At 38.6% G+C, this 17,425-nt stretch overlaps 1 protein-coding gene across 1 annotated transcript in view; it reads right to left on the bottom strand.

The window, feature by feature from the left end:
* The window catches only part of efna3b (ephrin-A3b), a 45,135-nt gene extending 30,543 nt beyond the window's left edge, over window positions 1-14,592 (bottom strand). Inside the window, exon 1 of the mRNA XM_056761647.1 lies at window positions 13,903-14,592. Coding sequence (XP_056617625.1) covers window positions 13,903-14,009 — 107 coding nt within the window. The 5' untranslated portion in view covers window positions 14,010-14,592. The remainder of the gene's footprint in view (window positions 1-13,902) is intronic.
* Window positions 14,593-17,425: the final 2,833 nt, after the last annotated feature.

Raw genomic sequence — 17,425 nt, forward strand, 5'->3', positions numbered from 1 at the left:
GAGAAAAAAATTACAGAGTGCACCTTGAAGGCCTCAAAAAAGTAATAAGCAATACGAAAATGTATTTGATGAACGACGCAACGCCTTAATTTGGTAAAACTACACGAAAGCGGGCGTGCAAAATCAATCAAATCCTGTGGAACCTTCAGTCTAAATTTATGTAATGGGGTTGTTTCAGGAGTTCTTTGCTACCTAGTTGTTAGACCCAATGTATCCTTCTGTAGCCTGGCAGACAGCATGCGCTGGGAAATGCTCCGAGTCACAGCTCCAGCTGGTATACTTTGACCTTGGACTTGCTATAAATAGCAAACAGGTGAAAAATCCCGTGCGAGACTCTTGTGTTATGCGGTTAGCCGATGACAGAAAGCACAAAAACCACTTAAGGATCTTTTCACAGGGTAACAAGCCTGCCTCATATCATCGGCTGACGTGTTTATTTGACCAATTTTTACCAATGCTTACAGTAAGCATACAGAAGAGACCTTGGTGCCTTGAAGAATGTAAAAAAGCAAACCGGGGACTTTTGATTACCGTTGTCATTTTTCCTACCGTGGTAGTCAAGGGTGGCCAATAATTTATAAAGATTTGGGACAATTTATGGGTGAGTAAATTATGACAGAATGTTTATTTTGGGGTCAACTGTTCCGTTAAATTCCACCCACTATGCATGAAAGAGATAAAAATACTTTTGCATAATTGTCATGTAATAAAATGTAAAGCTGCTTTGCATAAAAGCACAATGGAAAAAGTGCTGCAAATATAAAATGAAATTGAGTCTTTTGTAAAATAAGTTGTCAAACAGCATCAAATAAGATCAACACAAAAAAACGTTCATTATTTACGCTTTTGTTTACTCATTATTTATCTAAATGCCATTCCGAACCCTAATGACTCTCTGACACATAAATAATGTAGTATTAACTCTTTTCCTCGCAGTTACAGTGAACATGGACTGTAGCTAAAGATATTTTCTGAAAAATGACCTAAATTTCAGCCCGTCTTTTTTAAGTTCACTGGAATTGAATTAATAATAGCCGCCTAACTATTATTTAAAAAAAACACCACCTTTTGTGTTCCACAGGACATAGTTACAGGGATTTGGAAGAACGTGAAGGCAAGTGTGGCAGAACTTTCGTTTTTGATTGAACCTTTTCTTTAACGTATGTACTTTAAAAGCCTTGAAAAGCTTTGCTCTGCTATGTGTAGTCTTAATTGTCCCAATGGAAGACAGCTGCAACGCTGACCACAACAGATATAAATCAGAGAACAGTGCGGCACGATGTGACCAGCACTTTCTCTGTTGATTTAAGGGATGTTCTTGCTCAGCTCATCCAGTTTCACCCTGTTCAGCATTCACTCCACCATTCCATCTGCTAAAACGCTATCAAGCGGTATGCATTCCTATTGATAATCTGAAAGGTGTTAAAAGGAAAAAAATCTCCATCAAACACCCAACAACAAATAAAAAATTCACTCCTAATTACCAATTACAAAGTTACTAGTGGGAAACTTGCATCCCGATGGTGCATCACTACGCTGTTGATTGATTCCAACTTCAAAACAACACGCCAATACCCAGCCAGAAAAAAAAAAGATCTCTAATTACAAGTGACAAAGCTGGATTTGGGCCCACCTACCACCAACCCCTCATTCCTACATTAATGCATCTTTGACTGCGGGCTGCTGTACGCTATAATTATGTCAGATGTCAAAACCAAAAAAATTAGTCCTCCTCCGATACGCTCCATTCAGCCACCCAGCCATACAGAGTTCTAATAGTGACAGCTCTTGCCGCTGCACACTCTGTTAACTTGTCTAATAGACACACACTCACTCTCTCACATACACACACACAGCCATCATGCAGGCAGTCAAGTGAAACTGGTAATGGTTGAGAGGGGCTTTTATTATGATACGTTTCTGGAGCTGTGAAATGAACTGGGTAATTAATACTGGAAAAATCTGACTGGAACAAACATATTCCACCAGCCATGAATGTGGAAATTTAGTAATGAATACTGTTCTTTTGTCAGGTGAGCGCTCAGGTTTGTGTAGAAGAGGCGGTGACACGCCGAGGCATTATGGCTGGTTCTGATGCTGGGGCAGTCAGTGTCGGAGGAGCGCCTCCATTACAGCAGCTAAATTACATATTTTAAAAATCCTTACCAATTAATTGGTAAGCTTCACAATAGGCCACTAACAAAAACTGTTCTGATATAATTTTTTATTAGGCAGTATTTCTCTGGCCCCATAACAACCCTTACAAAAATAAATATACTTCAAATTCATTTTATTAAGTGTACTTAAGTAAGGTTATTTTATAGTACTAAGGTTACTATTTCAGGGTAATATAAATTAAATATAAAATAAATAGAATTTGATATGATATATTATATCAAAACAGACCTGAAGTTAACTTTGGCCTGAGCCGCGTGTGTCAGATGAAACAATAAAAGTACACTTTTAAGTGTAACAGTACTAAACTTTGGGTACACAACAAATTAACAAAAGTAAACTTACTAGTTCAATACTTGTAGCCCATTTTTTTTGTCTATGAAAGTACTCCTTGAAGTGTACTTTCAGTAAACCACAAGTTTACTATAGTAGTTTTTATACTTCAAGCATACTTCAAAGTTTTCTTTGAGCGAGCTTAACTGCCTATTGTTAATTATGTTGAAATGGTAAACACAACTAAAAGCCAAGTATGCTTTGAATATTTCATTATGCTTTTCAGTACAGTATATCTTCCCTACCCTAAACACAGACTACAAGTATACAAGTACAAATACAGGCCAAAAAAAACACAGTAAGTATACACTTTTCTGACAGTATGAGTCAACTATATTTATTTGCACTCTTAAGTATATTTCTGACAAGGATATATTTGAAGAAGACTGAAAAGGTATACTTAATTTTTTAGTTTGAAAGAATTTATGGCTTTTCTGTTAATAAATCTTGACTACACATAAAGAGATAAATCTAAATACAATGAAGAGCTATAGAAGCTATAAAGACACCAAAAATATCAATGTTGGATATAGAGAGCTTTTTGCTTCTGCTCACTTGGCTGAGAGTCGATGATGGCAATACAATGTGACACGGATGTAGCATAGTTAGGGCACTGTACTGTGCAACGTGACATCACTTGGAAAAGAATAAGATTTTCTGAAACCAGGTTCTATGCCACATTACTGAAAAAGCTTTGATTGTTCCTTATCCTACTTATAGTTTCTTACTAGGGAGATACAGCATGTCGTACATGAAGAAAACAAACTAATTTTTTATCATAGTTATATCTAATGGCACACCGGGTAATCTATAGCAGTTTTTACATGGTAAAATATTTCAACCTGCTGACCCCAAAACAGAGCAAACTACTCAACGGTGCTAAATCTCAGTGGCATTCAAATCTACTTTGTCTCCAACCACCTTCATGTGAGTGACTGAGCGTGACAGGCTCTCGCAAACATTCAGACAGGCACACACGCAGACAAGCATATGGTGTGTGATGTCGGCTGTATATCACTGTGGCAATGTCACATGAGAGTTCAATCTAATTACAATTGACCCACATAATAATTACAATTGATTGGCAGTCTGGTCTGTCTCTCCCTCTTCGCCCGTCCTGACTCCAGACCCTCCTCTCCCCTTCTATCCTTGTCCATTCTCATCTTTACACTTCCAAAGTTTGATTCAAATTCAACACTACCTTTCCCATTCCAATACAATAATCCCGCATGCAACACGCCGTGAGATATTCTTACCGAATAAACTCTCAAAAATGTATCAAACAAAGCAGAAGGCAAGCAGAAGGATAATATGTAGATTAAATATAGGAAAACACTGAAATGTTATGATCAAGTTATTTATTCAGAGCTGTTGCGCTGCACGTATCGTAAATTGCAGAGCACACCAGCTTCTCGCTGGCCTGCTGCAGTCCCACCGGAAGAATATAAGACCCCTGCATGTTCCAGCTGCTGTACATCACATCAAAAATAATGACCCCGGGCTCCATAAGCAGTGTGTGTGTGTCTGCATAATTATGCATATGAGTTGTACAGTGAATGAAAGCTTGCGAGTGGTCCTGTGCCAGTGTGTATAAGCATGCATGTTTCTGTACACACACACTATTACATGTACAGTATAACCACGATTGTGCGCGTGATATCACGTGCATGAGATTTATAGTGAAAGTACGCGAGCACATTCATAATGATGCGTTTCAGCCGTATTGTGCGTGTGGGAGCTTGTTGCTCTGTGAATCATTGTGTGTGCGAGGAACCTGAGTTCTTGTCATAGCTCTGCAGTGTTGTCAGCCCGCTGTCATTCTGAGCTTCAGATAAGTACCGATCTCATAGCAACAACATGCCATCCCTCTATCCATTTCTCTTTCTACCCATCTCTGTCTTCGTTCCTCTCCCATCTATTCTTTATCTCCCCATTCCGTCTTTCTCCACTACCTCTCCTCTAATGAATGTCTCTCTCTCTCTCTCTCTCTCTCTACAACCCCTGCTCTCGCTCTCTCTCTCCCTCCCTCAATTATATTTAACTCATGACAGCTGTTAGAAGTATCTCCTCAGACCTGTGACAAGTGCAATCCTGAGGAAACTGTATATTGAACTTTTAAATGAGTTTATCTTCACAGAAGCGAGTGTGTGTGCGTTTCTATAGCCTCGCTGCTTATCCGTTAATTTTTTTTCCAGTATGAGCCTCGCTGATAATAAATGCGTGTGGTTGTGTTTGCATTTATGTCAGCTAAACACAAGGATGTAAAGGTCTTTAAAAATGATTATTCTTTTTTTTTACATATAGTAATGGAGTTCAATTACTTTTAAAATGTTTTGATTGCTTTTTTTGTATTGTAGATCAGTTTATAATCACTTCATTGACAAAATACTGAATAAACAGATAGCTTTACAAATTTGGTTATTCAAGTGAATTCAAAAATTAAAAACACACACATCTTATATGCTCACAATTTCGAAATTCAGTTTTGCATTTTCCTCAAATATGCTTACGGCTATTTCATTGAATTCAATTTTATTCAGTACCCAGTAGCTTAAAATATCTCAGTCCTTTTTAACCCATGGTGACAAAAAACAGATTCTGTGTTGAGTATTGTCTTGCATTAGTTTAATGCGAATGTATGTGCATTACCTTTATTAGTGTGTGTGCAAGCATGTGTAAGTCCATAAACCCAAGGAGGCGGTTCAGTCTTTCTTTCTGAATAAGATACTCTCCCTTTCGCTCTCCTCTCTGCTGCTCTCTCTTTATAAATACCTACCTATGCTCTACTCAATCCCTCTTTTCTAGACATCTCCCTTCCTTTCTGTCTTTCTCCCGGGATGTGACACAGAATTCCGTTAACTGCTGTGAAAATGCATTTATTACCATAAGCCTGCAATGCTAACAACTGCACACACACGGACCTGCAAGGGCAGTGATATTCTCTACACCCACAAACAGGAAAGAGGATTTAGAAGTAAAGACTTACGTACACACACATGCATTTCTGACAGCAGCTCTAACAGAAACTGGTTTATTTCTGTAAATCTCTTGTACATTCTGTAGGACTCTCATATAGATTACATGTGTATGGACAGGGAGACAGCCGGAGAGAGAGAGAGGGGGGAGAGCTGTAAGAGATAAATTGATTTAAATGCAATGAGATTTCGAAAGAAAAACCTGCCGCAAGTTACACAAATTATAAACAAGTACACAAGAACGCATACACTCACAAGTGTGGCAAGGAGACTCGTTCCAGAAGCGGGGTCTGACATTGACTGATAAAAAAGGCCATTATACAAGGTCATAATTTAGCTTGTCCATTTAAAATCTCTCCATTAAAATCCACGATGTGCGCACACACACACAAACTCTCCAACTCTCAGTAATTCTCTAATTATGTTCACGATTATGGCGAACAGGGTGCACTCTTGGCCCGACTAATGATGACTTTAATGACCAAAAACCCCCATTAAATCCTGCATTCTACACACACACACACATCCGTAAGTAAGAGTCAGAGCTTATAATTTTCCATCGAAAATTGGAATACGGGAAATTTGTAGAATAAGAAAGGCCTAGGAATTTATCATCATCTTAAATGAGAACTAATGTTGTGCACTTGGCAGTAAACTAAATTAAAGTGATTAACTTCGGGAGAATTCTGTGTACAACGAAAAATGTGCAGATGCTTTCTACCTGATTTGACCCTGAATTGACATTTATCACGTAAGCTTCATAATATTGATTCCGACATAACTACATTTTTCCATTTTATTTGTTTTACCAAATAAAGCCCATTTTTACGTAAATTGACACAATTCTTTTAAAGTGCTGGATACCTCATGTCTGTAATCATGTCTCTAATATTAAACTTCAACATGTTACATCATAAAAACACAATCTTAAGTGAATAAATAATAGTTTAAATAATGCATAATAAATAATGCATAATAAATAATGCACAAACCTTTGTATGTCTTTTATTGATGCATCTGATAACAAACATAGCAGAAGTTCCAGAAAGCGCATTGGTCACACTCTAAACCAACATAAAGCCGCAGTAAGTGTGAATATTATCAACCTCGTTATAATTCTCAGTTTTTTTACCCTCGAAATGTTTATATTTACATATGATGCTTTGCAAATGAGTTTGTCTTCGGATTACTGATACTCAATCTCGATTTGTGTGTGTTCAGAATAAATCACGTCAGTCAGTTTTGTCTTTTGTTGACATGAAACGAGAGCAGAATGCCTTCAAACCTTCTAATTTTACAGAACACACACAGGCAAGAGACCAGCCTGCTGTCATGTGTCTGGAAATCACGGTGTTCATAAGTACCAGGCATTTCAATCTGTGTGCGTGTGTGTGAAGGCTTTGATGCCTGTCTGTGTTGGATAGCTGTTGTTCTGTGTGCCAAATCTCAAAAGGAGAAAGAGAGCGAGAGAGACTGAGAGAGAGAGAGAACTTCAAATGCTCTTTTTCTCCTCTAGTCATTAAGATGAGATGACTCGTCTATCGAGCGATTCACCTCCATCAGCCAGCTGGAGTTAAAAGAGCAGGAGTCACAGGTCTTCCTGTTCCAATCACACACATCTACACTGATCACATCCCCTCCTTCAGAGGACAAATACCCACGCACGCATACACTTTGTTGAGGAAATTAGCATATGTATGTAATTTATAGTACATGTAATGTCTGTCTGAAAACTTAAGTGAGGGAAAATTGTCTTGCTACGTAAAACAAAAGCAATATTTTCCCTAGAGGAAGTTGGAGCTGTTACGAATTAGAAATGAGTAAATATTACGACACTGGGAGAAGCAACTTTCAGACGAGGACTGAATTATAGCCAGGTGACAGTATGACAGATGAATATAAAAGCAGACCACAGAGACGACTGGTTCTGTGTCAAACGTTTATTTATAATAAAACAGCAGCATGAGGCGAGCGTGTTGTTCGATTCATCAACGCGAGTCGTAGTAATGAAAGGTCTGTCAAATCTGGCCTGCTTTAGAAGTGAATAATTCGAGGCCAGAAATACATATCATTTCCATCTGCGTTTATATCAAAATCATCCCAGAAATATTAAACCATGAAACGTTGAGAAAGCCATAAATATTATGTCAGCATGATCCAAGGCATTTCAAATTGGACAAAAGCACCTCACAAAAACTTTAGGCCTTGCGAAAAAATATTTTAAGGAAAAAGTCAAGATATTAAAATGTTTTAGTTCTTTGAATAATTGTTACTGTACTCACTCAGTACCTTAAAGGAATAGTTCACACAAAATAGAAAATTCTGTCATTTTTTCACCCTCGTATCATTTGAAACCTGTATGACTTTCTTTCTTCTGCAGAACATAACAGAAGATATTTTGAAGAATGTTGTTCACTTCTACTATGGACACGCTGACTTTGCAAGTCAATGAGTACTGCCGCTCTTCGGTTACCTTTTTTACCAACATTAAATTTGCTAAATTGTGCTCCCACAATATTTAGGGTTCTGTCTGTGTTTAAAGTGGAGCGTAGTCTTTAAAGTCGGTTCACTAAATGCTACTTGTATCCTTCAGTCAATGAACAACTGTCGCAGAAACTACAAAAATCTCTTGTTAAGCAAATGTTCAGTTAGCGACACAGATTTTTTCTCTATCAAGCACAGTTTTCAAAGACCGCTTCTTACCTCTAAAGGAGAGAACATGTTACAAAATAATGATATTTAAAACTGCAATTTATAATTTTGGTTAACAATAAACATAAAATAATAATATGTTATTGAGCAAGTACAAAAGCACAAAAACTGTAGCATTACCGGATCAATAAGATTTGAATAATAATTCGTAATTTAAGCTGTCTGTGATTTTTTTCAACACATGTTACAAATAACACATAAATTGGCAAAGTATCCTCCAATTATATGTTTTAATCAGAGATTACAATATAAAGGCGAGAGTTAAAAACTGCAGCTATTTTAAAGTTCATTTTAAAGGTTTGATTTACCCATAAAAACAGCAGCATTTAAAATATACAAAATAAATATAAAATAAATACAACAACATACAAATAAAGCAAACAAATATTAAAAAAACAATAACAAGTAAACACATAATGTTTATCTTAAGCCGTATGGCATGTTGGGAATAACTTATTATAAGTCAATAATTCTTTAAAATAAAAGTGTTTGCCAAATCCGCTAAACAGTATTAAGCTACCTGGGCCTACAATAAAAAAAGGTGTATCAAGGTGTCATGCATGTTCTCCATATATACAGTAAATTCCTCTCAAATGTGTGTAACATACAAAGGCTTGTTTTATGAACATTGTTAGTCTAAAAATCACAGGTTTTATATGGTTTTGTTCTCCGCTTAACCTGTGTACTACCTTTAGGAACCCCCATAGACCCCTGATTAAAACCGTGGGTTTAAATAGCAGGCTGATCAAGTCAAAGAAGCTAATAAACTGGATAACATTGCACCAAATCAATTCTAAAATGCACAACAGTTATTTGCACTATGTTTTACAGTGTGTTGAGACTTCTGGATTCAGCACTCCACTGATGCTTTGGGAAAGTGTCACACAGTTTGGAGATGGGTGATAAATGGAGGGTTGTGGTCTGTAACAGAAATTAAATTACTAAAGAGAAAAGAGGAGATAAATAAAAAGAGAGGGCTGAGCAGGTAACAAAATGTGTGACAGGGTGTGAAAAACATTACATGAAACAATGGTGTGATCATGAGTGGCCTAGAGAAAAGAAAGTGCGCCGAAGGCTCTTTGATGTCGCATCGCTTGTATTCATCGCAAGCCCTCACCATAACGAAGCATAAATAAACAAAAGTGATTTGCGTGATAAGTGGATGTGGTTATGCACAACCACTCTATTCATCAGATTCGGTTGAACTGGCGTTATTAATTAAGACTGCTGTTCTTCAAACAGATACTAACATCATAAAGCACGAACACACTCGGTCGAACCCGGCGGGTGACTGGTCGACTCAATGATAACGCAAAGTTGATGAACGAGAACCAGGTCTTCTCTGTCACTTAGATAGATCTTTCAGTTTACTCATGAATATGCACAGAGCAATTTGCATATGCAAACCTCAGACGGTTATCTGATTTATGAGTTTTGCCGTTCAGTCTTTCCATCCACCTGCCAATCAAGTCACTGTTTATGCATTCATAATAACCAAAAGGGAATAACAAGGTTAGAAACGTATCCAAGGGACTTTTACACACATGCCATGTGAAATCAGCTCACCATCTAAACTAAACCTGTACGATTGAAAACCATCTGCACAACACCTGGATATATCAGTGTTTCCTCTTGTGCACGCAAGCACTGCTAATGGGCCAACCATTATAATTCCCATAGTAATTATATATTTTGTATGTCTGTGTTCAATGTTTTTTTAATAGCATAAAGCAATACGACTTTTTTTCCCTTCATTTGTGTTTTCAGTCTGCAGTATAACTAATAGTAGAAGAGAAAATCCCACCTAACGAGCATGTGTTTAACACTAGTGTAAATACATAGGTTCCCGATCCTGATTCTACCAGTTGGCTAGAAATCCAACTCCAATTTACTGTTGGAAATTGAGATTCATGACACCATGAATCCCTTTTCAGACTTGCCACTCAATAAAGGATACTAGCAGAGCAGTGTCATTGACAGGGGGTGAATGATGAAAGGGTCTGAACCCCCCAATTATGGTTGAAACCCCCGGGGGAAGTCAGAACAGAAAGTTGTCAGGCCATGAATTTTCACCTAAAGGTAAATTGATTTAACCATAGCAACAGTAGACCGCACCAGCAATATTTGTAAGGATCGTTACTGAATGGAACCTTGGCAAAACATAAAAAACTGTCAAAATCACCTCATTATGGATTCATATATAACAAATAAATCATAAAACAATAAGTGTTAAGAGTCGTGTGGTGAAACAAATCTGCTGAGACCATGAGAGCATTCATCTCCTCCATCCCCAGGTTTTTTGTCTAAACTTTACTATTTTAGTTTATGTACTATGTTATCTTTTACTCACCGTCTTGTTATTTCAAACCTGTATCACAACAGCACCCATTAACTTGTATGGACACAAAACTAATCCAAGTCAATAGCGACCATTGTTGTTCGGTTATCAACATTCTTCGAAAAATCTTCGTATGTGTTTTGCAGAAGAAGAAGTACAGACATGTCAATAATTTTTTCCCCTTTCTTTAATGTACAACCATAATCAAAGCACTCCGCCTGTAAACAAATATAAAAGATTGGTCTCTATTTTACTATTTTTGTACTTTTATTTTACATTTTAGTACTACTCTACATTACTTCTGAAACTTGCCATTTGCGGAGCACGCTGTATTGATAGCACTTGTATAATAAACAGCTAGTGATATTCCTCATTTGTAAGCAGCTTCAGATAAAAGCATCTGCTGAACACTAATGTAAATGTAAATATTTAAAAAGTCTTTAAGAAAAGTCTTTAACTAAATGTTCTAGGCATGCCAACAGTCTATTTGGCTGGGGAGAGATGAACCTCAACAGATTGCGCATAAACGCTGACCAAAAGATGACCCGCGTCAAAAATATGGAAGGTATTGTATTATTTGCCAATTATTTTAATTACTTCAGACTTAAACAAAAAAATGACATTAAGTTAACAATCCTTCCATGTAGTTAAAAGCCTGTTTTTGTCTCTCCTTCCCTGTAATTATTTTCTAACAGTGAAGCAGCAGAGCACCCCAGATCTCCACATGGACACACACCATTACACCCACATGTACAGCGCTCATATGAAACACTGCACTAACTGCTTGCCTCATGTGAACACGAAACATTTCTTAATAAGCATTAACCCAGAATGTGTGAAGACATTGTATCTTTTCCTATTCAGATGCATGCGGGTGTTTGTATGTGTGCAAAGAAACCTGCAAGTATTTATTCAACCCTTTTCTCAATTATGCGTCTGAGAAGGTTCGCTATTTTTCCAGGACTCGCATCACTGGAGAGAGAGTGTAGGGCCGTTAGGATCACTGCCTACTCCGCACTCAGTAATTGTCAGCGTTTGTGTGTGTGTGAGCTAAAGGTACACTCTCAGCTATAAGTCTCCAAAAGATGAATGAGGAACCAGTGGTTCGGTTGCATTGTTTTCATTTTTACTTCATAGCCGACGGGCCATCCTTTACTGTTTACACCAAACGCGTGCTGCTGGAAACAAAGACATTAAGTTGTACTGCATCACACCCTCGAGTCAAAACACTACCCAGAGAATTTCTCACCAGCGCTGCCTGCTTGGTCTGGTCCACGGCGATGAGATACGGAGTGACTGTGCAACTTCGTTGTCTGGCTGTATAGTACAAACCTGAATTCAGCTCGGAATCAGCAGTTTATTTATGGCCACATTGACCACAGCCATCGCCGCTATTAGTCTGTTGTGCTACATTTAGGCTCTGACTCCAGAGAATAAGCGCACGTATACTGAAAGAATACGGAGTGACATTCAGCCATACAATGCTTAAATATCACCCCACACAGCTCTAATGGTTCTCTCTCTCTTTCTCTGTGCTACTCTGTGTAACTAGGCCAAGCTGAGGTAACAGGGTGTCATCAGTGTTGCGGAGTAGTAATGGAGAGAAAGGGAGGTGTATAAAACACATAACTTTTGTTATATCCTTCACTCTTTTCCCCAAACAAAGTAAATCTTCCATCAAACACATCTCCCAGACACAAGAACTGAGCTCATGACAAAACAATTGGGTTAATTTCCTAATTCTTTCCAGTTCTCAGCAGAGAGCACGCTGTGCGCTGGAGCGGTAGAGCGTAACAGCATTTGCTGTCTTAATAAACTTAAGCCATGAAAATAATCCCGTTTAATTTGGTTTTATCACGTATATCCGCCCCGTGCTGCTACCGATGCTAATGCAGTTAGGCTGCTCTTGCTGTACGTTTAGGCTGAGCCGAAGAAGCACTTTTTTTATCTGCACTCCATTGTGAATGAAAGCACAAGCTAGACATGAAGAATCCTGAATCAACATTAAACACAGGATGGAATAATAAAGGATCATTTTCTTATAGCCTTAAAACATATTAGTTATAAATAATCTCTGCACAACGGAAAGTAAGGGACATTTTAGTACCAATATATAAAAATGCTTGGGTTTTACCCCAGCTGCAGTCCATGTGTTCAATTTGATAATAATTTAGGCCACATCTGTATTCTACCGCATTCGGTAATTGTATATGTTTTAGAATCTGTGAGTCTGATAACTGAGGTAAACACCAGCACACACTCATCTACGTCCACTCCGTCGCTCTAATTTACCGTTCAGTCACAGCACATGAGTTTCACACACGTTCTACGACCGTAACACCCCAACTATTATAACAAGAAGGAAAAATTAAGTGTGTGCTTGTGAGAGGGTCCGAATGTGTGTATGTGTGAATGGAGAAAGAGGCTGAGATTGAGCGATGTCACAAAGCAGGCATATTGAGGTCAATATGAAAAAGCGATGCTAATTACAGCAGATGGAATGAGAAGAAACAGGGGACTAGAGTCAACTCCATGTGTGATGCTGAAAGAGGGAGAACGAAAAGAGAGATGTGGAGAGACAGACGGAAACTCCCTGGGAGAAACGTGGAGGAGATGAGTGGAGGAAACAACAGAGAAGTGGTAGAAAGCGAGAGAGCGGTATTATAAGGACAAAACTGCAAACTTTGAATAACCAGATAATGTTTACTGCCGTCTATACTTTGGTTGATTTTGACAGTTTAATTGGCACTTTAAGCATGGAATTCCGGTAAAGCTGTTTTGCGTCAATTACTTAAAAGCATAATGCAAATATAGCCGGATAGAGTATTGCTACTAGATGCACTAGGTGAAACAAAGGCCTCATCTGAACGACACCATTTGGACCATGACACATTTAATGTGTAAACTGCAAAGCAGTAATATCCATTAAGCATCTGTTTATGAGCGAATAAGAAGCGTCAGTAGATTGAGACCATCTGTGACTGTTTACCAAATCAAAAGGTGGTTCTGGGAAGTCGATCCCTTCCTGTTGTCGTTTTGAAAATGTGTGACCAAAACAAACTGCTAATCTGCTCTGATTTCTAATACATAAAAAACTAAAATAAATACATTTCTCAAAGCTCCTATCCTGGCCTACAGAGGAGGCACCTTTCCCATAAGGGAAACTATTTCTTTGGTGATGGACCTTAAAATTTGTTCCATATATAAGATAGCTGCACTTAAAATTTGGTATATATTCTACACTTTTGAACACAAAGAAGGAACTATTGTGAAAATTCATCTTATCACTATATATTTGCATTTTTTAGTTGTTGCGATAAATAAGGCCCGTTTGCGCGTTTAATGACGTGATAATGAAAAGGAACTCACAGTAGGTTTGAACTGTTCCAGTGCACCGCATGTCTGGCCGCATTCACCAGGTCAAAGTTCGCACAGGTGAGAGTCAGAATAAAGACACAGAGCGGGAAGAGAGCCATAATCCCTCGATCTCTCCGTTCCTCCACTCGCTTTTCTTCAGTCTCTCGGTCTCTTCTCACCCCAGGCACCTGCGATCAGGAACCATCCCGTTTGGCGAAGAAGGTGAGTACGGTAACGCGCCTAAAGCACGAGGGACTTCTTCAATTTAGGCGTTCGGTGTATTGACTTAGGTGTTTAAAAAGTCACGATCCATGGTGAAGACCCCCTCCCTCTCTCCCCATGGCGTCAACCAATATCCAACAGTCTGATACAGCGGATTTGTTACCGGAGCTCTTCAGGTGCTGATGGATCAGAGAGATGCAGGCAGCCGGAAGGTAAGAGTTTAAATGAGGGATAGTGCCGCGTGTCCTTCCCGCTCGCGCTGGAGAGCTACAGAAATAACCTCTCACGTGCTCTGTAAATGCAAAACTATATTTGCTTTTGTTTCTAATGCGGGTATTGTCAGGTAGGACGCACGCGGAGAATCCTTCGCGCTGCGGCGGGATGCTTCACACTACAAATGTGTGACGAACAAGTGCGCGAGCGAGTTTTATTCGCTCTCTCTGGCCACATTCACTGCTCTCTCTATCTCTATCTCTCTCTCTCTCTCTCTCTACACACTCACGTTCTCTCTCCCTCACACACACACACACACACACACACACACACATGCACTGTTTGGTAGGCTGTGCTCGTTCAGTCTTCAGCTCCGCCTCCTGCCCAGGACAAAAGCGCGTCTCCGTCGACTCCGGCTCTCACTCTGAAGCGCTTTAGGGAGGTTAACTAGACTGCAGCTCACACGACGCACTAGCAAACCTTCATTCTAGCGTAAAATATTACAAAACAATTAGGAAACAAAGCGCTCCTGGTGCAGTTTTAATGACCTATCAGCACTGTCTGTGAGAGCGCAGCGCATCCCACCTGCTTCACACTCACAGCCGACACTGCGATTCGTTTCTAATATGGAATAATAACGGGAAATCCTCTTAGAGGGATGAATGGATAGATTTCTGCATTTCTGTCCATCACTCGTGGGATCTGCTCACCCTAACATAAGGATGCTAGACTAATTTATCTGTAGCCTATCCAATGTCATATCTATCTTCACTGATAAATAAATAGTACACAATTAAATGTGCACTGTAATGTTTTAGAGTTGATATCATCGGTGATACTTTTTTCTTTCTTTTTTTCTTTGATAAAAAAATGGCGAGCAAAAAAAATAGAGATGCAGAAAGAAGAGAGCAGAAGGGATAGTTGCAGTTTGCCTCCCGTCTGCAGGGAATGAGTTGGTTAAGGAGAAGTCAAAATGATTTATTGGGAGAAAAGGAGGGAATAGAAAGAGAGAGGACAGTGAGAAAGAGAGGAAGAGATTAGATGTCATTGGGGAATCCCTCTGTCTTTTTGTCTTTTCCCTCTTTTTATTTTTACTATATCTCACCTGTCTTTTCCCCTCCGCCCATTTGTAAAGCACTGCACCGCCCCCCTCCCCACCGCCATGACCACATTTGCCAGCTCCTCCTGTCTCTACTTTACACCCATTGTGTCAAGCTACATTGACTCTTTCGAAGTCTATTTCTGTCCTGCTTTTGTTCGCTCACTCTCTCGTGATCTACCTCTGTCACCTCTTTGTATACCTCACTTTCATCGGCCTGCCATCTACGTCTCTGCCCGAGTTTCTATGGCAGCAAACTCCACAGTTTCCTCGCTTTATGTCGGCACACAAGTTTTGGGACCCGAGCGAAAAATGCAAATGGTAAAGTAAATCTAGAAGAAAATATTCATTTACGCACACCCATAATAAGATTCCATGTATTTTAAGTATTTTGCAAATTGAGTTTGAAATTTGCAATCATAAATAGCTCCTATTGTAATATTCACGCAAGTCAGTTGTGGGGTCCCCCTAGAGTGAAACATTTACATAACCTTTCAATTCCATCCTTTTCTCATTTCTATATTTACAACAATGCAAACCATTTTATTTAACCGTGACAGGCCATTGTCAGTTTTCATAAAACATCTTTCATTTGCAATGCTGCCTCCCAATTCAATTGTCTCTCTCTGTCTCCACAGCAGATGATGAAAAATGGTAGTCTATCATTTTCGGGCCCGTGACACTCTGGCCCTTATGACATTTAGCTTTGGGAGTTTGTGCTCGGCTCTATCTGTCACATGCCCATGCAGTTCTCTCTCAAATCCAATCTCCAAACACTCATAGGCTTCAATCTAATAGAACATTCAGCTCTCAACCAGCTTTGATTTTCTTCAGATATAAACTATCAAACTGTAACACAAACACAACTTACTGCATGGATGACCTGGTGACACAGGAAGTTCCCATCCTGTGACTGGGAAGTGACATGGCATCACGTTCAAGACTGAAACAAGTTCTATAGGCATGCACCTGGCAACATTCCCCATGATCTCATTGTCACTTTTTTTTTATTCCATGTACATTGAAATTATTATTAAAAGATTATTCCAGGTTAAATGTTTTGTGTTATTCAGTTTTCCTGTGGCTCAGGGGTTAAAGCATGGCACTAGCAATGCTAAGGTCAAGGGTTCGATCCCAGGGGTTTGCACATAGTCACAAACAAAAATGTATAATACAATGCAATGTAAGTCATTTTGGATAAAAGTGTCTGCCAATTATGTGGATGCGATCAGTGATCAGTTACAATTAGCTTAATTTTGTTGTAAACCTGTTGTCGTTTGCATGGATTCTGTGAGAAGTTTTCATTCATCGCTAATGTTTTATTAGAATCGTATTAATTTTAGAATCATTTCATTTCAGAATTTTTGGTATTGCCACAGATTTCAAAACGTGTGAAATTAAAAGGGAAGAAGCAAAAAACACAGCACATACGTGCTCCCCCTTCTCTCTGTCGCTCTCATTCTCTCCTTCCCTCTTACACTCTCCTTTCACTCATCTGTCTTACATGAATTTTCAATCTCACTGTTTACCTTCCACTGCTGTGCCTAAAACAACACTGACATAGAGCGCAGATGAGATAAAAGGTGAGTGAGATGAGCAGCAGATCAAGAAGCAGGAGGTGAATTTTTTGTAAGACCAGCGAGACAAAAGAGAGGAGCACTAAAATTAATGGGTAAAAAGAATAAGGCGTGTGTGTGTGGCATTTCCCCAACTTTTTAAAAATATTTTTTTTTCTTCATCATATGACTGTAAAAGGAAGACCATACAAAGATCATGCCCAGCTAAATAGTATATGTGCCGTTTATGTTTACTTAAAATATTATATGAGGCTTGCCATTTTTTAATTAAACAATTAAAAAGAGCATAAGGTGCATAAAAATATACAGTACATTTTTTTATATATACATATATATATATGTTTTTATAAAAGATAAGAGATGTCTTTTTTAGGATAAATACAATTTTTATAATAAGGAAAATCATAGTATTAAATACTATTAA

This window comes from Triplophysa dalaica, chromosome 12 (assembly GCF_015846415.1).
Source record: "Triplophysa dalaica isolate WHDGS20190420 chromosome 12, ASM1584641v1, whole genome shotgun sequence".
Lineage (NCBI taxonomy): Eukaryota > Metazoa > Chordata > Actinopteri > Cypriniformes > Nemacheilidae > Triplophysa > Triplophysa dalaica.